Here is a 25,545-nt window from a genome sequence, read left to right on the forward strand (position 1 = left end):
GTCTGCCATGATTGTGTTCCATCAGCACATACAATTAAAACATGGATATGTAATTTTGAGGAAACTGGTTTGGCAATGAAAAAGAAGCCTCCAGGCTGTGTGCAAATGGTTCATACACTGCACAATATAAAAATTGTTTGAAATGCTGTCATAGGAAGTCCATACCTGTCAATCTGTCGCTACACAGCATCTTTACGGTTGCTTAGTTCAAGTGTTCAAAGAATATTAGTGCAAGACTTGTAATGCCATCTGTACAAGTTGCAGATCGTCCAGGAACTGATAATCAGTGATCATAGATGCACTTCTGTGAATTAGTGCTTGGAAAGATAATTGAGGATGAGGAGTTTATTAAAAAACTATGAATATCAGATGAAGTCCATTTCCAACTCAGTGGACTTGTTAATAGACTAAATTTTAGATATTGGCACAAGACAGTCTTACAGAACTACACAAGCATTCATAACACAACCATAAAGTTGCTGTGTGATTGCTATGTCGTCATATAATGTGATAGGCCCTTATTTTTTTGAGGATGAGACTGGCCATGCAGTTTTAGTCACATCAAATTGTTCCATCACCATACTGGAAACCTTTCTTGTGGAACAACTTCAGAGATTTCCACACATTAATGGCACAACCTAGTTTCAACAAGGTGGATCAAGGTCACACACGTGCAACAACGCGGTTTCTATGTGCTCGTCCAACAGAAATAATGTTCCCTCACTTTATGGTGAATTTCTTCTTCCGCAGTCTGGTCCACACACCTTCCCTGTAAAAAAAGGAATGGTGTTGTTCTTCTGGAATAGCTGTAGTAGAACCAGTAGCATTATATCAGTTGAGCAGGAGCAACAAATGCTTTTCAGTATCAGGTTAACTGAGCAATTAATAAAAAGATACTTTGTGTGTGAAAACTTCAATATATTGTTACTTTTTTATACAAAAACACTGTTAAGCCTGTGCTAATCTTAAGTTCTAGTTTCAGCACTCTCAATCAATCATAGTCGCTCGTAATAGCCAGCTTATGGTATTGAACCGAACATGTTACCTGAAAGGATTACAAAATGGATTAACCATGACAGTATTCTTGCTCAAATATTATACAATTTAACCACCAGAAGTGTTCAGCTTGTGGGCACTACTTGTATTACATGCCACACGGATTTCATGTGTTCAATTTTCTCACATGTTCACATCCACTTTGCAGCACTTCACACTCAAGTTTTAATCATTATTCTGCAAAACCAACACATATGTTCAGAGATCCTTATATCCACATCTGAACATGATGATGGCTGAGTGCTGAACTGGACCGTAGACTTCACAAAGAAATTCTTTAGCCCACAAAATTTGCTCGTACATACTTTCCTTTGATTGGCTGATACACATCATAGCCAATCTGATCCAAGTATTAAATCGTGCAATCCTGAGTCTTTTACCTTTGACTGATCACAACTTTATACATTTTATGAATAATTTACTAAATGAACAAATTCAGAAAATGCACAGTTATAAAAATAACTCCTCTTTAAATAACAGACTTATTATAATATATTTTTTGTTTCCCCAGTCCCTTAAGCTGGCTAGTTGCACCTTACAATTTCCCCTGAATATGATTCACTCTCACACTAATGCATACTCAGTTAATAGACACAGCATTATTAATTTCTTATCTTATTTTCCATTCACACCATCATTCATACTAATAAACAAATTAAATTAACAATAATTAATGAAAGTTGTAGTTGTCACAGTAGGGCAGTTTTGTTTCTAAAATATATTTTAACTACATATTATTTTATAGTATGTAAGATACTGATACCTTTCGACCACAGTCATAACTGCTTGCAGATAGCTACTGGATCAGAGCACAACTGTTATGTGATGGTATGAATCGTTGTATCTATCTGCTTGCTTCGGTCTCATACTTACATAGGTGCGAAGTAAGGCACTGCGCCTTACAGCATGAATATCGATGGCTGCTTTACAACAATTGTTTGGGGAATGTGTAATTTCAGAGAAGTAATTGCTGAAATTCCAGTTGAGATGTTACATCAAAGCGTGAACAAGGTAACGATGAAACTGCAGGAATATTTGCTTAAAGGAGGAGCTCACCTGCAAGATGTCATCTTCAAAAAATAAACTGTACTTTATGTATTCCAAAAAGGCATTATGTTTACTACCAAATGATACAGATAAATATTTTTAAAAAATGGTCTTTGTGAAATTATATAATTTTCTAAATTCCCAATTTATCTGTATCACCCTGTATGTCTTGTCTGTATATAAAACTTCTCTGCTGCTTCCACCGTTTCTTCAAAACTTGCAACTTCTTTTTTGCTGACAAACTTGGTGATTTTTCACTGCCTTATTGAATGTTCATGTTTGAAGGCTTTTGTTCAGATATCACTAGCAATAAACTGACATTTTTCTGCTAAATATGGGACTGCGACTGCCATTGCCCATTGTTGTAATGTTCTCATCATTACTTGTTCATAACAGCCTTGTACTTCCTGAAATCTTTACCATGTTTTGGAGCTGATGAATGCAGTTTTGTCATTTCTTGTGCCACCTTGTCCTGTTTCTTTACTCGAAATCTGGAGATTTTTTTTCTCCTCCAAGGTTGAAAATTGTGATTTTAGTGATGGGGACTCCCATTTGGGATGGGTATCACCAAAACAGATCACTTTCTTCTTATGAACCAGGGGCGCCAGAGTGTGAGAAGAATATTTGTCTGGATCATACTCATCATCATTCATGGCTGTACTTGAAGAAAGAACCTGTTACAAATAAAATAGGACTGCATACAGCAAAAGTGTATGTGGGCACATAGGGGAAGAGAGAATAAGAAAATCCACATACCTCTTCATAGAGATTTTGTTCATTTGGTTCAGTGTGTAATATTAAAGCTGTATCATTTACTATGAAATTAGCAGTCATAATTTCAGTAACCTGCTCTGCAGTTGCTTGACCTATGGCTGTTGCTGCAGGACCCACAGGTGTGTGAGGATTGTCTGTTATCATGCATTTTTCTTTACGAAATTGAATAAGTGTAACAAAGAGCACTGGTGATTTTTTTGTTTTTAAATCTTCATCACAAGTTTTATTTACAATATTTTCACCAGTCACTTCTCTGGTAGAAAATCCTTGCTTGGTTTCCATTTTCCAATAAAATAAGTTTTTATGATAAATCACCGCAGACACTTGGTGAAATACTGTTCACAGTTGTAGAAATTGTTACATTATCTCTTAAAATGGGTGAAACAACAAACTGTTAGAGATGAATCATTTAAAATCAATCCCTGTTTAACTATTCTCATTATTCAAATTAAAGTAATCATAACTAATTGTAAATTGTATATATTAATTTTGTGTACATAAATTGAACTGTTAAACTATATTTAAATTTTGTAAGCGATGATTTAACTTTGTGAGGAATAAAATACAATGAATTTAAAAAAAATAAAAATAAAAAAAAAAATTGGGGAACAGTGAAAATCAAACTTGAGCCATGGAATTATCACTCCATTATACTTTCCAACTGTACCCCACCACTAACTGGACAATAGTTATTCCAACATTACTCACAATGTAAGCAAAAAACTTTTGAGAGCATTTTCCCTTTTTCTTCCGCCCAGTCAGACAAAATATTTTAGGAACTTCAAAGGATCATCATGTACTTGTTTCTACTGACACAATTTGAGCCAAATCGATGGGACTTGTCCCATGCCCTCCCCTAGTCAGTTTAAAAAAGAGTGCAGAAATTTTTAGAGGAAAAAGTTAAAAGAGATTTGTACGTCTAAAAAATGATTGATGTGTGAAGCCTACAACAACTTCCACCATGATATGTTAGGGGAAGATCTTGCTGAGAACCTGAGAAAATTCTGGTCCTACATAAATTTGCTGAGCAGGTTGAATGCTTCTCTCATATCACACATTAACCAATCTGTTATGACAAGAGAACACAGCAATAGGAAAGCTTAAGTTTCTAATTTTATGTTTAAGAAATCATTTGCACAGGAGGGCTGTACAGACATACCATTGTACAGACTTTTGTATGGGGGACATAGTAATACAAATCCCAGGTGTTGAGAAGTACCTGAAAGAGTTGAAAACAAATAAATTGCCAGGTCCAGGTGGAATCCTAATTCAGTTTTACAGTATTTGACATCGGTTCTTTACTTAGCTTGTGGTTATGACAGATCTCTAGCCCACCAGTGCAGAAGCCCATGTGACTGGCGGCGGGGGGAGGGGGAGGGGGGGGGAGGGAATGGGGGGGAGAGAGAGAGAGAGAGAGAGAGAGAGAGAGAGAGAGAGAGAGAGAGAGAGAGAGAGAGGGAGAGAGAGGGAGAGAGAGAATGCAGTTGACCCCTGTGGGTAAGAGAACGAGAGATGGATCCACAAAATTACAGACGAATATCCATAAAATGCAAAATTTTGTAACATTTGGTGTAGAAAGCTTGTTTTTCAATTAGAGCAACTGGAGACTGTTTCGTGATGAGCTTTCGATATTATTAACTTGAGATTTACCAACAGTGCAAATGCCATTTATATGGCAGGTAAAGCTATATGTTCCAGGAGGTTGTCTTGGTATATTTTATAGATTGAACTATGATGCAGATAACTATTCACATCTTACCAACAATATTAGGATAAGAATAGACTGCTACTCACCATAAAGATGATTCATTGAGTTACGGATAGGCACAAGGTTTTTGTTGTGTCTGTCTGCAACTCAATGGGTCATATTTACAAAGAGGAGCAGTGTACCATTTTCCTAATGTTGTTGATATTCCAACCTGGAATTTCTATTATTTACGTCTTATGTTTCATAACTTGTCCCGATAAACATTTCACTACCATAACCTCATTTGTGATCTACTTTTGCACACTTTTACATATATTTGTTTTGTTTTGTTTTGTTTACTAACCTCATTCTCTTCTTGAATGTTCCTGTGTTTACTGTTCCTGGATTGTTGCCTTTGTTTACATTTATATAGGACTATTCATATGCCTTTATTAAAGTGACTAGCATTTTTTTCTATGAAACTTCTTCTTTGTATCAACATTCCCAAGTATAACAACTTTGTAAAATGTAAAGCCAGGCTTTCATTACTTTGATATGGAGAGAGGTAGTGGAAGATTAAATGGAAAACTGCCTTGAGTTGCGCTCGAGTTGCTAAATTTATAAGAGCACTGCTCTAAATAAGCAGGCATCTGTGTTCAAATTCCATCTGGTTCACAATTTCCATCTTGCAATTAATGTTTAATTCTTAACTAGAACTGAAAAAGGATATGTTTTTAAAATTACATTATTAAAAGGTATTAACAATATTTCTGGAATCCTCAGATGTTAATTAACAAATATATATTTTAAAAAAATTACAGCATTTGTTAGTGAGAGCACTGAACGTGATGTAATGGTACTAATTTTTCAATATTTGGTATCGTGTTTGTCACGACCAGTTTTAAATCACCATGCTCTGTGGTTGACAGTATGTTTCTGTTCTTGCTAACCACGCTAAATCCTCTTTGCACTAAATACTTCTTTGTTGCAGCTCATAAAGGTGTATGTACTATAGGAATTTGCCTTTGAAGCCATAAATAAATCTTGATATCCCTCTTGGAATTTTAATTTCAACCTTTCATTTGTTGAAAGTTCCATCAGTGGTTCCTGCAAGGATAATGCTGACATTTGTGGGTCAGAGAAAGGTGTCAGTACTGAACCTGAAATGGTCACTTGATGATCCTGTAATCTGTTTGTAAAATCTTCCACAAGTGCGTCCGAATGTTGACAACAATATCCTAAAATGTCATCATCATTTGTTTCCACAGGAGAAAGATTTGGAAACTTTCATACACAATGATAAGGAGAGGTGGGCTCCAGAGCAGCACAGCAGTGTTGTAGGGAAGCTGGGCAGGAGCAGAAATGATTAGCAAATACGTAAATACAGCAAACAAAAGTTTTATTTAACTTGTTACTTTCTCTAAGTTTTGTGAAGAAACTGTAGAGAAGACCAAACAGCAATAAAGTCCAGCTATTCCAAGAAGCAAACTAAAGAGCCTCATGCAGTGTGAAGCTCCCACTTCTAATGCACGGGTGAACTGTTGAAGGCTGGTTAAGAATGAAGATGGTCAATCACTGCAGCTGAGACTGGGCATGTAGCTGCTGCAGGTCATCCTATATCGCGGTGGCAGAGGGAACTTGTAGTCGGTGCTGCTGAAGGTGTGGTGCAGTGGGCACACATTATCGCATCTGCTGGGTCCCCACGTGACTGCTGTCAGTGTTTGTCAGAATGTGCGTTTCCATTTCCAGCTGAGAGACGCGAGTGAGCGTGCTATCGATCTATAACACCACAGTTTTTGACAAAAATTATATCTGTACTAGACAAGTTTTGACACAAAAGTAGAAATATACTACACAACAGTTGAAAAGATTACTCTTTCAGCGTCCTGTAATTGTTTCCCATTGTGCCACACAAGTTTGAAATTTGGCTTGAAGGTGCCTACAACCTTCATCTGTAATGGTGCAAAATCATGACATTCTGCTACATGACTCTCATGCTGAGTGATGATTCAATCAGCAAGGTGTCAACATGTGCGAAAGAAAGGCCACAGCTCAGAAGTTTATGTGAGCTATAAGGTGGGCGAATGCTGTCATTTTGGCACCAAATTTCACCTTAATTCTGCTCAACACCACCTCAGCTGTGTCACACAATGAGAAGGTCATCACAGCCCCTCTTACCCACATTTCACCCCTTCTTTTGACGTCTCAGCAGTGGAAGTCAGAGCTGTGACAACTGGCACTGAAGTAATGCAATTTTCTGATTTGTAGCTGAGCAAAACATTTCGGACACACCACTGCTCAGAATTGACATGAAAAGGCCACAGGGGATGGCATAAATGGCGTCAGTGAAACTATCCCTTTCCCCGGGGCACTCATTCTCACACATTATGTGATTGAAAATGATAGTTCGCAGTGAGATGAGTAGCAGGAAGAAATTCTTGTCGCCCTGACACTGCTGACACCCTCATACACTTCAAACTTTCTCTGAGGACATGTGGGGCTACATTCCCTCTGAGTGTGATCAAACCCCTTTGGAGTGCAGTCCGAACACAAGTTTTGCTCTTGTGTATGGGTTGGAGCCACTAGGAACCGTTCAAAACCATCTGATGAAATTTGAACACGATCCGAGGCAGTGAAGGATATATATGTTTTTTCAACTCTCCTATTTTTCACCCTCCTATGGCATGATCACATGTGTGTTAATAAAAGAGCAAAGGGTCTCTCTAAGACCCTCCAGTTTGGTAATGCCCTTGGTGCCAATGACACACCTATATTGAGCATGTTAGAAATGTACCTTCAGAAATTTTGACACCAAATTAGCCTGGCAGCTACTCTAGCAGTTGAAGGTTAGGCAACACGTTCACCACCCCTCAGGTGCGGTTTACCTATCTTCGGACTCTAGAGCAGGTGCGGGCTGAATTGGTGTCAAAGTTTCTGACAGGTACATTTGTAGCACACTCAACAAAGGTGGGGTGGGTGGTTCCAAGGGTGTTGCCCAACTGGGAGGTCTTAGATGGACCCTTTGCTCTTTTATTCATGTATATGTTACAGTTGCACTCCCATGTGATAGCACCACAGGATGGTGAAAAACAGGGGGGCTGAAAAATCATAAGTACCCTTTGCTACTTCGGATGACATTCGAATTTCATTGAATGATTTTAAACATTTCCTAATTGTTCCAGCTTGTAAATGAGTGCAAACATTATGATCGCACAGCACTCCAAAGGGATGCCATCATGTTCAGCAGGGATGCAGACCCACAATGAACTTGGGGAAGAATTGAAGCATATGAGAGTGTCAGCAGTGTCAGGGTGATTGCACTGTGAACTATCATTTTCAACTGCATAATGAGTGAGAATCAGCATCATAGGGAAAGGGGTGGTTTCATTGAAGCCATTTATGCCATACCTCCCAAGCCCTTTTTATCATGTCAATTTTGAGCAGCGGTGTGTCTGAAATGTTTTGCTTAACCACCAACAAAAAAACCACATGATTTAAACACTGGTTGTCGTGTCTCTGACTGCCACTGCTGAGATGTCAAAAGAACGGATGAAATGTGGGTAAGAGGGGCTGTGACATGTCCACGGTGCTGGGCAGCATTGTGCTGACATTTAGTGCCAATGTGACATCAGTGACCCACCTTACAGCTCACATAAACTTCTGAGCTGTGGCCTTTCTTTCGTGCTTGTTGACATGTTGCTGCTTGGAGTGTTGCAGAGCCTGAGAGTGACTTTGGAGGGTGCCATGATTATGTGCCATTACAGAGAAAGGTTGTGCTCTGCTTTGAGCCAAAATTTCAAACTTGTGCATTGTAATGGGAGACAATTATGTGGTTTAGAAAAAGTGATCCTCTAAATTTGTTGTTCTGTATAGTTGCTGTTCTGTAGATTAAATTGAAATCCTCACCTTGCAGCTATGGATTTGTGTCATTAAATTTACTCTGTAAGTAGTGAAATATGCTATATCATTCTTAAACTTCAGTAAATTATCCCTCAAAGAGTGATCTTTGTTTGCAAAAATGTTACAACTGTATCAAAGAGGTTTTAAAATCTTTTGAGCAGGTACCCTCTGACAGCCAATGAACCTCTGTGTGCAGGAGCTGGCAACTGAAATCTTCGTTGCTTTCATCACATAGATTCTGAAACTATCTATCATTGAGCGTGCTGCTTCTAATCTTGTTAATTATAGTAATTATGTACTGTAAGGAGCTATGAGTATGATAAGGAAAGTTTTTTGCCACCAAATGTTGTCCGTGAATAACTCAGTGTATGACTACTATGTTTGGTACCGCCTTTTTTTAAGTATGAAATGAGCCCGTGATATCATCCTACCATTGCTGAGATAATATTTTGTTGAGGAACATCTTTTTCTTTAAAAATAGTGTTCCAGTAGATAAAACACTGATTTTCCTTAAGAATTGGTTTATAATTTTCTGGCAAATAATGATGCGTGACAGATTTTATCATGCTTTATGAAATGAATGTAAGCAAAAAGTGAATGGTCATTATTTGGTAATATTGATTCATTGACCTGCAAAGAAAATTTAAAAAAAAAAAAATTGTTAGTGTTCTTGACATTCTCGGACAGTCCATGGATTCGTCCCTGTACTGAGCTGTTACTCAGTGGGACTTTCTTAATGGTATCTGACAATGGTTTATGCAATGCAGTTTGCAAGACCTCACTAACAGTTGTAGTATCAATTCCTCTCCAATAGTGTGGGGTTTTTCAGATTTAGCAGTAACTAAAGAAATTTTATAAGAGGCAAGTAACCCATCCTTATTTTGATTCAGTGCCACGCTAAACGTATTAGGTATCATTTGATGCATTGAATGTCGTTCTTTGAGGCTTTGTAAGTAAGACAAATTTTTATTTTCTTTATCAGGATGCATTTTTATCAAATGTTCTTCTAATCTCAAAGATTTCGTGACTTCATTTGGAAATACTTTCTGGCATATCACTCACATTGGTAATTTCTAAAAACCTGCTTTAGCCGCCACCATACAAATCATTGCTATATTAAATTAGTTATTATGATTTAATTGTGTAAATATAAATAACATTTTGATTTGTATTGTTATTAGAGTCTGCAAATACAAATATAACATGAAAAAAATAAAAATTTGAAGTTTAATTGAAGATAATATTTCCTGCATGTTTTTTTACCTGTGTTTTCTATTGTAACTCGTCCCTCATGGGAAAAATTTATGAAGCTGTTCCATAGTATCTTTGTGCACTAGTGGCCTATGATGCACAATTTATGTATATTTTTGTTGCTAAGTGTTTTACCTTTCAAGTGCATACAACAATAACTGCTTACAAGATTTAGCAATATAGGGTGAAATGGTGGAGTACAAAATACCAGCATGCAGTAATGGATTTTTTCCCTAGCTATTATTCAGTTATGGAGATAATATATCAACTTTTGGCGCAACACTTCCCAAAGTCCCACCTAAGTAAGCTATACTTCAAAATATGTCTTTTTGAGAAATAACTTGCAGTGTTGCCCTTATACAGAATATATTTAAAGTCTGTGCCAATAAACCAAAAAATGTTCTTTAAAGGTGCCATAAGAAAAGTAACTGAATTCCTATCAAACGAAATACTTTTTTACATCATGGAACAAGTGTTTGTTCATATGATTTTATTATTATGTAATGGTAAGACAGAGATTCAGGAACCAGGTTTTAAATTGTAAGACATTTCCAAGGGCAGATGTAGAGTCTGACCACAATCTATTGGTTATGAACTGTAGATTAAAACTGAAGAAACAGCAAAAAGGTAGGAATTTGAGGAGATGGGACCTGGATAAACTGAAAGAACCAGAGGTTGTAGAGAGCTTCATGGAGAGCATTAGGGAACGATTGACAAGAATGGGGGAAAGAATGGGTAGCTTTGAGAGATGAAATAATGAAGGTAGCAGAGGATCAAGTAGGTAAAAAGACGAAGGCTAATAGAAATCCTCAGGTAACAGAAGAGATATTGAATTTAATTGATGAAAGGAAAAAATATAAAAAATGCATTAAATGAAGCAGGCAAAAAGGAATAAACACGTCTCAAAAATGAGACCAACAGGAAGTGCAAAATGGCTAAGCAGGGATGGCTAGAGGACAAATGTAAGGATGTAGAGGCTTATCTCACTAGGGGTAAGATAGATACTACCCACAGGAAAATTAAAGAGACCTTTGGAGAAAAGAGAACCACTTGCATGAATATCAAGAGCTCAGATGGAAACCCAGTTCTAAGCAAAGAAGGGAAAGCAGAAAGGTGGAAGGAGTATATAGAGGGTCTATACAAGGGCGATGTTCTTGAGGACAAATTTATAGAAATGGAAGAGAATGTAGATGAAGATGAAATAGCAGATATGATACTGCGTGAAGAGTTTGACTGAACACTGAAAGACCTGAGTCGAAACAAGGCCCCGGGAGTAGATAACATTCCTTTAGAACTACTGACAGCCTTGGGAGAGCCAGGCCTAACAAAACTCTACCATCTCATGAGCAAGATGTATGAGACAGGCGAAATACCTCAGACTTCAAGAAGAATATAATAATTCCAATCCCAAAGAAAGCAGGTATTAACAGATGTGAAAATTACTGAACTATCAGTTTAATAAGCCACAGCTGCAAAATACTAACACGAATTCTTTGCAAATGAACGGAAAAACTGGTAGAAGCCAACCTCGGGGAAGATCAGTTTGGATTCCGTAGAAATGTTGGAACAAGTGAGGCAATAGTGACCCTATGACTTATCTTAGAAAATAGATTAACGAAAGGCAAAGTTACGTTTCTTGTATTTGTAGACTTAGAGAAAGCTTTTGACAATGTTGACTGGAATACTCTTTTTCAAATTCTGAAGGTGGCGGGGGTAAAATACAGGGAGCAAAAGGCTATTTACAATTTGTATAGAAACCAGACGGCAGTTATAAGAGTCGAGGGGCATGAAAGGGAAGCAGTGGTTGGGAAGGGAGTGAGACAGGGTTGTAGCCTATCCCCGATGTTATTCAATCTGTATATTGAGCAAGCAGTAAAGGAAACAAAAGAAAAATTCGGAGTACGAATTAAAATCCATGGAGAAGAAATAAAAACTTTGAGGTTCGCCAGTGACATTGTAAGGATCTGGAAGAGCAGCTGAACAGAATGGACAGTGTCTCTTAAAAGGAGGATATAAGATGAACATAAACAAAAGCAAAATGGGGATAATGGACTGTTGTCAAATTAAATTGGGTGATGCTGGGGGAATTAGATTAGGAAATGAGACACTTAAAGTAGTAAATGAGTTTTGCTATTTGGGGAGCAAAATAATTGATGATGGTCGAAGTAGAGAGGATATAAAATGTAGACTGACAGTGGCAAGGAAAGCATTTGTGAAGAAGAGAAATTTGTAAACATCAAGTATAGATTTAAGTGTCAGGAAGTCATTTCTGAAAGTGTTTGTATGGAGTGTAGTAATGTATGGAAGTGAAACGTGGATGATCAATAGTTTAGAGAAGAAGAGAATAGAAGCTTTCGAAATGTGGTGCTACAGAAGAATGCTGAAGATTAGATGGGTAGATCACATAACTAATGAGGAGGTATTGAATAGAATAGGAGAGAAGAGAAATTTGTGGCACATCTTGACTAGAAGAAGGGATCAGTTGGTAGGGCATATTCTGAGGCGTCAAAGGATCACCAATTTAGTATTGGAGGGCAGTGTGGAGGGTAAAAATCATAGAGGGAGACCAAGAGATGAATACTCTAAACAGATTCAGAAGGATGTAGGTTGCAGTAAGTACTGGGAGATGAAGAAGCTTGCACAGGATAGAGTAGCTTGGAGAGCTGCATCAAACCAGTCGCTGGACTGAAGACCACAACAACAACAAGTAAGCAGTGTTTCATTATATTTCTGGTATTTCATTTATCATATTACATACAACATAGGCTACTTTGTTCTTTGTCAGAAAGCTTAACAGACACAATTATAATCTGTATAAATACACATTCATTTGCCACCCTGAAAATTACTAATATCAGGTGCTAGAAGAAATACTAAACATATAACTCTAGAAAATGTGATTGTAAACGTACCTCTGTTGTAAACAGTTATTGCAACAGATATGTGTTTTTAACGAGCGATCCGTGTAAGTAATCCTTTGAATTGGTGTGCTGTGGTTCACAGTTGCTCTGAATGACCTTTGAAAAAAATCTACTGGAAACAAAAAGCCTTGGGTGTTTGAAATACTGTAAAGCATAATGAACCATTGGGGGAAAAAGCAGGTATCTTCACTATTCTGCACATATGTTGATCTTGCCACAAACCACTGCAAACTGGTATAATGTAGGCTTTATTGATTCAGCCACATCAATTGCAGATTATTCCACTTGGTTTTGCTGTGTGTCAGATAGCTAGGCGCATCATAAGGTGTACCGAAGAAAAGACAGCAACATAAAAAAAGGGGAGCTTATACTTACTAAGTAAACTGTCATGTACTCCTTGTCAAAAACGTTGTAAGGATGAGAGCTGATTGTACTGCACCTTTCCATTGTGGCTTCGTGAGTATTGCCTGAAGGGAGAAAGGTGTGTGTGTGTGTGTGTGTGTGTGTGTGTGTGTGTGTGTGTGTGTGTGTGGGGGGGGGGGGGGGGGGGAAGGTGTGAGTGACCATCAATACCCTTTAAATTTGCTCTGGATCAACCCCCCCCCCCCCCCCCTCCCTTTCCCAGACATCATGACTGGCCACCGGTGGGTGGTACCACCCCAGTAAAAACTGCTGCACTTGAAATAACTATAAATGAGAAATATCTTACATGAATAAGTCAAAAGGTCCAGTTTCAGATACTGGAAACATAACTGTGTGCAGCCTCTCAGTGATACTAGTTGCCGGAGAATATTTCTCTGGAGATAATTTTGATAGCCTTTTGTTTCTTTTTTATTTACCTTGTTTCTTTCAAGGTTGTGTTACCTGTTTGTGACTTTCCAGGCTATGCTGGACCATAAGGCTTCATTAAAACTGTTGTATGTTACCCCAGAGAAGCTAGCTAAGAGCAAACGGTTTATGGCAAAGCTGCAGAAAATGTATTCAATGGGAAGACTGTCACTTCTTGCTATTGATGAAGTACATTGCTGTTCCCAGTGGGGCCATGACTTTAGGCCAGGTATGACAAAAAAGTACTATAATGCTTGTGTGAGTGTGTAAATCATTTGTTTCATTGTGTTTCTTAGTATAGACGCAATATAAAACTGGACAGGACATCATAGTAAGTAATGGCATACCATTTGACAATCTTGTTCTTGTTGAGTTGGTGTTAGTGGTAAAATTTTTATTAGATGAGTTTTGAAACTGATATCAGGCTCATTCTTTGAAATATGTACAATTATAAGTGTGATAGATCACAGTTTATTGAATAGACTGAATTATGGCTTTTAATCAGAATATATGGCAAAGATGCAGTGAACACTCAAAACCAAGAATTTCCATTTTTAACTTGAAACAGGTTGTGGGATTGAAAGGACCAGACTGCTGCGGTCATCGGTCCTAACTTGAAACAGGAAAAATAATGCTCATACATCAGTACTTGTGTTGGCCAAAAATTTGTGTTTTCTAAGGCTTTTCCATTTCAGTTTTGTTAAATGCTTCTAGCTATCAAAAGGAGTCAGGTGCTCCCAATTTCTTTGATGATGAATCCCATCTGAAATGTCTTCAATTTAATCACCCTATTGGTGTGACTTGTTGAAATACACACATCAAAAATAGTTTTGCATCAACCCGGTTCCCAGAATTTCTGAAGATAGACATTGATTGTGGATATTGTATCACAGACACAGTCCTTTCGACTGTTCAGAGATCTCACTAAACCCGCCCAAAGATGTAAACAACCATGCATGAGCAGTGCCTATTAGACGGAGGGGGTCGGACAGCTGATCAGTTCGTCATTCCACCAGGAAGGAGGTACATGGCTCGTGTTGTCTGTAGTTCAACTGTGCCTAGACGGTCAATACCTTGGTTCGATCACACCCGCATTGTTACTTTATGCCAGGAGGAGCACTCAACAAGGGAAGTGTCCAGGCATCTTGGAGTGAACCAAAGCAATGTTGTTCGGACATGGAGGAGATACAGAGAGACACTGTTGATGACATGCCTCGCTCAGGCTGCCCAAGGGCTACTACTGCAGTGGATGACTGCTACCTATGGATTATGGCTCAGAGGAACCCTGACAGCAATGCCATCATGTTGAATAATGCTTTTCGTGCAACCACAGGACTCAAACTATGCGCAGTAGGCTGCATGATGTGCAACTTCAGTCTCGATGTCCATGGTGAGGTCCATTTTTGCAACCACGACACTGTACAGTGCGGTTCAGACAGGCCCAACAACATGCCGAATGGACTGCTCAGAATTGGCATCATGTTCTCTTGACCAATGAGTGTAGCATATGCTTTCAATGGAACAATTATCGGAGACGTGTGGAGGCAACCCGGTCAGGTTGACAGCCTTAGACACATAGTCAAGCAAGTGCAGCAAGGTGGAGGTTCTCTGCTGTTTTGGGGTGGCATTATGTGGGGCCGATGTATGCCGCTGGTGGTCATGGAAGGCACTGTAATGGCTGTACAATATGTGAATTCGCTGTATGATATGTGAGTTCCATCCTCCAGTGAGTGCAGCAAGGTGGAGGTTCTCTGCTGTTTTGGGGTGGCATTATGTGGGGCTGATGTATGCCGCTGGTGGTCATGGAAGGCACTGTAATGGCTGTACAATATGTGAATTCGCTGTATGATATGTGAATTCCATCCTCCAACTGATAGTGCAACCATATCGGCAGCATATTGGCGAGGCATTCGTCTTCGTAGACTACAGTTCGCACACCCGTCGTGCACATCTTGTGAATGACTTCCTTCAGGATAGCGACATCGGCCGACTCGGGTGGCCAGCATGTTCTCTAGACATGAACGCTATTGAACATGTGTGGGATAAATTAGAAAAGGCTGTTTATGGATGACGTGACTCACCAACCACTCGGAGGGATCTACGCCGAATTGCTGTTGTGGAGTGGGACAATCTGGACCAATAGTGCCTTGATGAGCTTGTGGATAGTATGCCACAATGAATACAGGCATGCATCAATGCAAGAGGATGTGCTGCTGGGTATAAGAGGTACCAGTGTGTACAGCAGTCTGGACCACCACTGCTGAAGGTTTCGCTGTATGGCGGTACAACATGCAATGTGTGGTTTTAATGAGCTATAAAAAGGGAGGAAATGATGTTTATGTTGATCTCTATTCCAATTTTCTGTACAGGTTCCAGAACTCTTGCAAAACATTTTTGGTTGTGTGTACTATTCACTGCCTCAGAAATATGTTCTTTTACTTTTGTATTTTCCTTTTAAGTAATAAAACAACATTCAATGCAATGCTTCTTATCAGTCAATTATTTTCTGTTCCTCAGTTTTCATCTCATAAAGATTATCATTTTTTCCAGCATATTAACACTTTCTTTTTTCTGTACGCCTTTTTTCTGTCCAACACTTTCACAGAGCCTTCAGACCCATTGTAATTTTAGTTTTGCATGCTTCCTGATGGCTGAGCAAGGTGGTGCAGTGTTAAGACATTTGACTTGTATTCAGGAGGACAGCAGTGCAAATCCACATCCAGCCATCCTGAGTGAAGTTTTCTGTGATTTCCTTAAATCACTCAAGGCCAGCATCAGGATGTTCTGTAAAAAAGGCATGGCCAGTTACTTCATGCAAACTGGTTTAGTGCTCTGTCTCTAATGAACTTATCACTGATGTGATGTTAAACCCTAACCTTCCAGCTTCCTGGTCATTACAACTGTAAAGTAATGTACACAGTTGCTTTCTTTTGTCTGTTCCAGAAAGCAGAAAATTAACAATAATATGAATTAGGTCAGATTGCTACTCCATGCATAGAGGAGGCATTGAGAGTCATATGGGCACATGTAAAATAAAGAGTGGGGCTGCAACATCCAGACTACAGATGACAGTGGCCATATGTGTTTGATTTGTGTGTGTATGAATGTGTGTGCGTGTGTGTGTGTGTGTGTGTGTGTGTGTGTGTGTGTGTTTCTTTGTCTGATGGAGGAGGATGACTAAATAATATCCAGCAATCTGCTTTTAAATCTACCTGTCTGCTGTACCACATCTCCTCCATGTGTTGAGTAGCTATCCGCTACAATTTATACCCTTGTTCCGTCTTGTATTTTCTGTTCTTTTGTTTCAGAATTAAGCTATTCTGCCTGTCAATTAGTCCAGAAAAGATGTCATCTGTGAGCTGTGTCCTGTGATAAGCTCTCAACCCTTGAATTTTTTTGTATGTTCCATTTTATGATGGTTCTTTTCAGACAATATGCTTGTAGGCTAGGAGTGGGCAGGGGGCATTAGGAGTGTGCTTGCATTTCCAGCATTTGGTTTCGCTGACAACCAAGAGAAACCTCCTGAAAATGTTTCTAGGTAATGGGGGCTTGGAACTATTTTTTCTGTACATGACGTATGTATGTGTGTGTACGTCCTAGGACCTCAGGGTAACACATTATAGCAGATCCCTGAAGACATTTACATATGAGTGAGCTATTCAAGTTTTAGTAGTTGTTGCATAATGCATTTGTAATTTTTACCATCGTAGGTGACTTTTTGTCAAAATGAGGTTTTAGGGTGATAAAAATGATGCCTTTATTTGCAATCAATATGGTACTGGGAAAGGGCATGGATCAGGAGCATGTAGGCCTTGTATATGTGCACTGTTAGTATGGTGTGATGTGATAACAGTAATGGCAAGAAGTGTGTTATGTTGAAGTACAGATTTGAGCTAATTAAATCTGTGGTTAGTGTCCTGTGTTAAGGTTGGGAATTGACAGACAACGACATATAGTTGGTAAACTAATGGCAATGTATGTTGAGTGGAAAACTTAAAGGTAGCAACAGGATGACTGCCAACATGACTGGGACAATGTCTTAGGAAATGAGTAGAAGATACAAATACAAAATTCAGACTGTTTGAGAAATTTAATGGAGCCAGGAGCTACGCACTTACCTGAAACAGCTGATTTTGAAGGCCTTTGAAGTAGGCTCAGATTTTTCACATAGAATCACAGGGATAGATTTTGTGCACTGTGTGTAATTGAAGAAGGCCCTTGACCATATAAAAATTACTATGTAGCACAAATGTAGTGGAATCTTTGTCACCTACGAGGGTTATATACCATGAGCACAAGAGCAAACAAATGATACAATGTTTAGCAGGACTTTTATTGGGACTCTGAATGTCCCTGTGTAAGGACTGGAAATAACCGAGTTCTAAAAGGTTATTGGGAAATGGTGGAAAATCATAGTTTGCTGATGGACAAGATTATTCTCCTTCAGGGTCACATATAGCAGCTGATCGTGCTGACAGTTGATCTTTCCACAATAGGGCAATGCATTTCTCACTCAACAGTTGTATGTAATGTGTTAATATAAAATGAAAATGGAAAATCTGCAATGGAAAAACAAAAATATGAAATAGGATACATCACTGCCCATGACATGAAGGAGGTATTGAGCAGCAGACTTGCATATTGAATGAAGACTATTACGTATTATAAGCTGTGGGACAGAGTTCTTCTTCAGGCACTGGCAGAACACACACACACACACACACACACACACACACACACACACACACACACACACACACACACAGCCATCATCATCTCTGGTCATTAAGGCATGCCTGCAGCGAACCAGAATCTCAGGTGGGATGGAAGATAGCAGGCATGTGCGATGCCAGAGTGGGAGCAAGGAAAGTGGTAGAGGTGGGTGTGGACAGGGACTAGCGAAGGTTGAAGTGGGGTAGGTGGGTTAAGTGAATGTAAGTAAATGAAAGATGTGTTGTAGGGAGAGTGCCCACCTGTGCATTTCAGAAAAGCTGGTGTTGGTGAAAGAATCCACATGGCGTGGTCTGTGAAGCAAACAGAGAGAGAGAGAGAGAGAGAGAGAGAGAGAGAGAGAGAGAGAGAGGGAGAGTTGTATGTGTATGTGGTTTTCTATCTGAAGAGTACTCTTCTATCCATAGGTTATGATACCTAACAGTCTTCTCTCAACATGCCTGTCTGCTGCTCAGTGCCTCCTCTATGTAGTGAATAGCAATCTGTCCTCTTTCATATTGTTAATATTGACGCTCCGTGTGATTCTTTTTCCTTACAGCCTATTTTGGAGGATGAGGAAACACCTGGATTGTCACTTTATATGCTAATTTTTCTCTTCATTCACTTAAAATAAAATCTGTGATTCTGAAACTAAATAGTTCAAATACTTGTCTTGTCTGAAAACAAATTGTTTTTCTAGCTCTCCTCTCCGCGTCTCTCCTTCTCTTCATGTACCTCTTGTTCCATATCTTTCTTATTTATCTTGTAGAGATATGGAAAACCAAACAATGGAAACTCCAGGATGGAATAATGACAATGTTGTGTGAAGATAGATTGCTACTCATCATGTAGTAGAGATTTTGAGTCACAGATAAGTACAACAAAAACATTGTTAAACAAGTAAGCTTTAGGCCAAAAAGGCCTTCATCAGAATTGAGCAAAAAGAAAAAAAGAAAAAAGAAACACCCCCCCCCCCCACACACACACACAAAACAAACACAGATCACACACACACGACCAGGGTCTCCATCCGCTGAGACCAGACTGTAAACAGCGGCACATGATGGGAGGAGCAGTGTAAGTGGTGGTGGTGAGGGAGGGGGACGAGGATGAAGCAGGGATCAGAAAAGGAGAGAAGTAAAAAGACTGCGGGTGTTTTAGTGGAATAGAGGGCTGTGTAATGCCAGAGTGGGAACAGGGAACAGAATAGACAGGTGTAGGACAGTGACTGACAGAGGTTGAGGGCAGGAGGGTCACAGGAGAATAGGATACATTGCAGGGGGAGTTCCCACCTGTGCAGCTCAGAAAATCAGGTGTTGGTAGGAAGGATACAGATAGCACGGGCTGTGAAGCAGTCATTAAAATGAAGAATGTGTTGGGCAGTGTGCCCACCAACTGGGTGGTCCAGCTGTTTCTGGGCCACAGTTTGTTGATGGTAACTAATGCAGACCGACAGCTTCATTGGTGGTCATGCTCACGTAGAACACAGCACAGTGGTTGTAGCTTAGCTTGTAGATCACATGGCTGGTTTCACAGGTAGCCCTGCCTCTGATGGGATAAGTGATGCTTGTGCCTGTACTGGCACTGGTGGTGGTGGGAAGATGTGTGGGACAGGTCTTGCATCTTGCCTATTACAGGAATATAAGCCATGAGGCAATGGATTGGGAGCAGGGGTTTGGTAATGACGGAAGTGGATATTGTTTAAATGGAACATTACTATTGAAGGAGTGGGAAGGGTAGTGGGTAGGACATTCCTCATTTTAGGGTAGGACAAGAGGTATTTGAAACCCTGATGGAGAATGTGATTCAGTTGCTCCAGTCCTGTATGGTAATGAGTACCAAGGGGAATGCTCGTCTGTGGCCAGACAGTGAGACTTTGGGAGGTGATGAGTGACTGTAGAGATAAGGCAAGTAAGATCTGTTTGTGTACAAGGTTGGGAGATAATTACAGTCTGTGAAGGCCTCAGTGAGGCCTGTGGTATATTTCGAGACGGACTGCTCATCACTAAAAATGAGACATCCACACGTGGCTTGGCTGTGTATAGAAGGGACTTCTTGGTATGGAATGAGCAGCTGTTGAAGTGGAGCTATTGCTTGTGATTGGTTGGTTTGACATAGACGGAGGTACTGATGTAGCCATCTTTGAAGTGCGATCAGCATCAATGAAGTGGCTTGTTGAATTGAGGAGGACCAGGTGAAGTGAACTGAAGAGCAAACAGCTGGACCACCCAGTTTCTGAGCACGCTGTCCAACACCCAACACAACATTCTTCATTTCAATGACTGCTCATTGTGGAAAACACACACACACACACACACACACACACACACACACACACACTTACTTATCCCCTTCCCTGTTCCCACTCCAGCACTACACAGCCTTCTATTCCACCAACACACCCACAGCTTTTTTACTTCTCTTCTTTTCATATACTCGCTTCAAGGATAGGAAAGTCAAGGCAAAGGGAACAGAACGCTCAGAAGAAAAAATAGCGTGTAGGTAAGGTTGTAACGGCCAAGATTTGACTTGCACAGTGCCAATAATAGAAACTTTACAGTTACCAAATCAAAGATAATATATCAAAAAACTGAAAAAGGATCATTATGTGCAGATAGAAATGTAAGTTTACAGATTGAATTAGAGGTGTGCATGAGAACTTAAAAAGGTGAAACATCATGTTAGAGAAACACTTAATGAATGCAGAAATGTTTCATAATAATTGAGAATCTACATTTTACCATTGCAATACATTGATGATTGCCTATTTTGATACCATTTTCTCTTATTTCAGATTATAAATTCTTAGGAGTGATGAAGGCGATGTTTCCTGATGTTCCTATTTTGGGGCTAACAGCTACAGCAACTGCAAAAGTGATTACAGATGTCCAGAAAATGCTCAATATTCAAGGGTGCCTTGTCTTGAGAGCTTCATTTAATAGACCTAATTTGTATTATGAGGTAATATTCAGTTCCCCTACACATACATATCACTTTTTTTCATGATGGTATAACAACAGATTGTGAAAAGGATAGATTGCCACTCGCCATATAGAGGAGATGTTGAGTCACAGACAGACACAATGGAAAAACTGCTATACATTTTAGCTTTCAGCGAAAAGGTCTTCGTCTGAAGTGGGAAACACACACACACACACACACACACACACACACACACACACACACACACACACACACAAAGAATCTTCAAGGATTGAACAAAAGACACATGGGTGAAACACAGGTTGCTTTATTCACACCTAATGTATTGCAAATATTAGATGTAGGTGAACAGATATCTGTAAGCAATTGACACCATAATTAATTGTCAATGTGATCATATGGATCATCGTCACAAATATGTGATTAGTTCATGGAATATTTGAGTAATAGAGCACAGTATGTTATTTTGAATGTCAGATATTCCATTTGGTGAGCAGACATTTCAACTCCAGCTCAGATTATCTAATCCTATAACATTTTATACTTAATAAAACAATGTAACCAGGCACTACTGAATTTGTTTTTAATTTTAAAATATGAAAATTCGAAACAAGATCACGATGATTTGTTGTGCTGTTTTATTTGTGTGTAAAACGTGGACGTGGTCTACCCACCATTGTTATTTTTAACTCGATGTAACCAAATGTCATCTGTTCAACATAGAAAAGCATGGCCTTCAATGTTGAACCTTTATATAGGTTAGGCAGTTATGTCATCTTTTTCTGTGTCTGTCTGAGAGTCCAGCCAAGACAAGTGATTGTGCAGTGGTTTTTGTCTTGGTTAAACCATTAGCAAAAATTTGGAACACTCGCTATGGGTTCAGGAAGATCCTCAGACATCCCACATCATCATCTTCAGAGAGAAACTGGGCTAGATGGTGCAGTGGTTATCATGGTGGACTTACATGTGGGAGGATGGCAGTTCAGATTCGTTTCTGGGCATCATGATTGGATTCCAGGGTTTCCGAAAATCAGATGAGACAAATGTCCAAGTACTTCCTTAAAAAAAAAAATATGGCCAATTTCCTTCCACATACTTTCTAATCCACATTTACATCTGTACTCTGCAAACCATTGTGAAGTGCATGGCTGAAGGTACTTCCCATTGTACCTTCCCATCCATTCATTTACGGAGTGCAGGAAAAATGATTTCTTAAACATCTCTGTGCACATTGTAATTAATCTAATCTTGTCTTCATTGTATATGAGAGCAATAGATTTATTATTTATATTCCTAGATTTTTCATTGAAATTTTTTTCTTGAAATTTTGTTAATAGGCTTTCACTGGATTGTTTGCATTTATGTTCCGATGTCAGTTAATTTTTTTCCCTGCATCTCCATGATTTATTTCCATGTGTCAAGCAAATCTGTCACAGTTTGTGCTACTCTTCTGTATATATGATCAATATCCCCTGATAGTCTGGTTTGATACAGGTCCCACACACTTCAGCAATACTCTAGGATGGGACACAACCTGCTTTGTTGTGATTGAGCCTCTGTGATCATTCATTTTGTATCCCATTTTGTATCCCAACAAAATGTGATGCCCAGCTAATTGTATGTTGGGTGAATCCAGTTGTGGCTCATTGATATTGCAGTTATAGGATACTACGTGTTTTGTTTTGTGAAGTGTGCAATTTTACATTTTTGAACATCCAAAGCAAGTTTGCTACTCTTGTCACCACTTTGAAATCTTATCAACTGTGTGTCCACTTTTGTTTTCCATGGTTTCCCAAAATCAGATAAGATAAATGCCCAAGTACTGCCTTTGAAAAAGTATGGTCAGCTTTCCCCATTCTTCCTGTATCTATATTTACATCTATGCTCTGCAAACCACTATGAAGTGAAAATTCGTGCAGCCTTTTTTGGTAAGTGCTTTATTAAGGATAACTGTAACTTAAAAAGGTCTGAAGGTACTATTAACATTATGTGCGAGGTCATTAATATGCAGTGTGAACTCCAAGAGTCCCAGGACATTTGCCTGTGGCACACCTTAAGTTATTTGTACCTTTGTCAATGACTCTCCATCCAAGATAACATGATTGCATCCTTCCTGCCAAGAAATCATCAATCCACCCATAAATTTTGCATGATACAATACAGTTCTACTTTTATTAATAATCATTGGTGTGATACTGAGTCAAATATTCTTGGAAATAGAGTATCACTGCATCTACATGACTGCCTTGATCCATGCCTCCTGAGATATCATGTGACAAGAATGCAAGTTGTTTTCCACAGAAACGATACCAGTTTTGACCCTTTCCTCAGACCATCTTCAGAATTTTCCTTGCTGTTATGGCTGCTGGTGGCAGCAGATTGAGCAAGATCTGTAGAAGTAAAGTTGTCACTGCTGCTGGAGCTTTGTTCAATTTGAGTGATTTCAGCTTTTCCACAATATCACTGGCACTAATAACTTATCTCACTCATCTTTCCTGTGGCATGAGAATTAAATTGGGGCAATATTCCTGGGTTTTCCTGTGTGAAGGAACATTTGACAATGAGGTTCAGCATTCCTGCTTTTGCTTCCCTAACCACAATTTCAGTTTCAGTGTAATCCATTAGTGTGTGAAGTCCGACTTTCATGTCACTGACAACCTTTACATAAGACAGAATTTCTTTGGGTTTTGTGAGAAATGTTGTGATAATATTCTGCTGCGACAGTCATTTGAAAGCCTTATGCCATGTGTTCTTGACAGTGAAATGAATTTCATTTAACATTTCCCTATGTATAGATCCATGCTTTGTTTTGCGGGTATTGTACAGTAGTCTATTTATTTATAGTGGCTTATACCATGGATGGTTGTTCTGATCATGAACTGTTCTATTAGGTATGTTTCTATCCAGTGCAGGATCAACAATGTTGTAAACATGAGTCAAATTTATTCTGTGTGCTCCTGGCCGGAGATAGAAGTTTTCAAGTTCCCTATTGAGATACACACAACTCCCTTTTTATTTATTTTAACAACAACATGAAAGGAATAGATTGCTACTCCCACGTAGAGGAGATGTTGAGTCACAGACAAGCACTATGAAAAAGACTGGTAAAAACTTAAACTTACAGACAAAAAAGTCCTTCTGAAATAGAAAAGATTTGCACATTCTCACAAGCACAACTCACCGTTGTGCTGCCTGTGTGGATATGCAAGTGTTGGAAGGCTGAGTGGGGATGGTGGCAGGAGGAGGGGGAGAGGAGAAGAAAGAGAGAAGTAGAGAAGGGGAAAAGAGAAGTAGGTGCATTGGTGGGAAGGGAAGGGATAGGTAGGAGGGGGACAGGGATTAGGGAAGGTGAAGGCCAGGAGGTTTACAGGAATGAAGGATATATTGTAGGGAGAGATCCTACCTGCACAGTTCAGAAAACCTGGTGTTGGGAGGAAGAACCCAGATGGTGTAGGTTGTGAAGCAGCCATTGAGTTGAGCAACAAGTTCAACAACTGGGTGGTCCAGCTGTTTCTTGGCCATAGTTTGGCAGTGGCTATTCATGTGGACCGAGAGCTTGTTTTTGTCTTGCTCACATAAAAAGTGGCGCAGTGGTTACAGCTTAGTTAGTAGATCACATGGCTGCTTTCACAGGTAGCCCTGCCTTTGATGGGGTAGGACATGGCTGTTACAGGGCTGGAGTAGATTGTAGTGGGAGGATATACGGAAAGGGTCTCGTATCTAGGTCGGTTGCAGGGATGAGAGCCATGAGGCAAGGGGTTGGGAGGAGGAATGGAATAGGGTTGCGCCAGGATATTGTGTGGGTTTGATGGGCAGCAGAATACCACTGCTGGAAGGGTGGGGGAGGATGTTCTTCATTTCAGGGCGCAACGAGAAGTAATAGAAAGCCTGGTGGAGAATGTGATTCAGTTGCTCCAGTGCTAGGTGGTACTGAGTCATGAGTGAAGTGCTCCTTCGTGTCAGATTGTGATTATGTGGAGGATGGTAGGTGACTGGTGAGACAAGGCACAGATTGTGATTATGTGGAGGATGGTAGGTGAGTGGTGAGACAAGGCACAGGATATCTGTTTCTGGGTACTGCATCTGGACTGTTCCAAGCTGTCAACAAGAAGAGTTCTAAAGTCTGAAGCACTAAACCAATTGAAACAGAACATGAGCAAGAACGTCAAAAGGGCACATAACGTGACAAGAGGCAAACTGAGAAAAAAACCCCTAAATATGCAAATGTGTAAGTGTGGTAGAATGTAGGCAGGTCAGGCTTCTAAGGAAGCAAAAATACAACTGACGTGAGTCAGAGGCAACCTTAACTCCTCACCGCGGAGGCTCTCTCCAGCACCGACAGCGCGGGCATGCTCTGCCAGTGACCACAGTGACTAGTTCGCTGGCTGCCAGCACTGTTGGTTCTGCATCCTCCATTGCCACGGCATT

The 25,545-nt window shown here is 39.6% G+C and overlaps 1 protein-coding gene across 6 annotated transcripts in view; it reads left to right on the forward strand.

The window, feature by feature from the left end:
* The window catches only part of LOC126458247 (ATP-dependent DNA helicase Q1-like), a 131,836-nt gene that overhangs the window by 50,246 nt on the left and 56,045 nt on the right, over nucleotides 1-25,545 (forward strand). For all 6 annotated transcript variants that reach the window (XM_050095158.1, XM_050095156.1, XM_050095157.1 and 3 more), the window contains 2 exons: nucleotides 13,519-13,693; nucleotides 20,969-21,135. In XM_050095158.1, the coding sequence (XP_049951115.1) occupies nucleotides 13,519-13,693; nucleotides 20,969-21,135 (342 nt within the window). The remainder of the gene's footprint in view (nucleotides 1-13,518; nucleotides 13,694-20,968; nucleotides 21,136-25,545) is intronic.

Source organism: Schistocerca serialis, chromosome 2 (genome assembly GCF_023864345.2).
Source record: "Schistocerca serialis cubense isolate TAMUIC-IGC-003099 chromosome 2, iqSchSeri2.2, whole genome shotgun sequence".
Classification (NCBI taxonomy): domain Eukaryota; kingdom Metazoa; phylum Arthropoda; class Insecta; order Orthoptera; family Acrididae; genus Schistocerca; species Schistocerca serialis.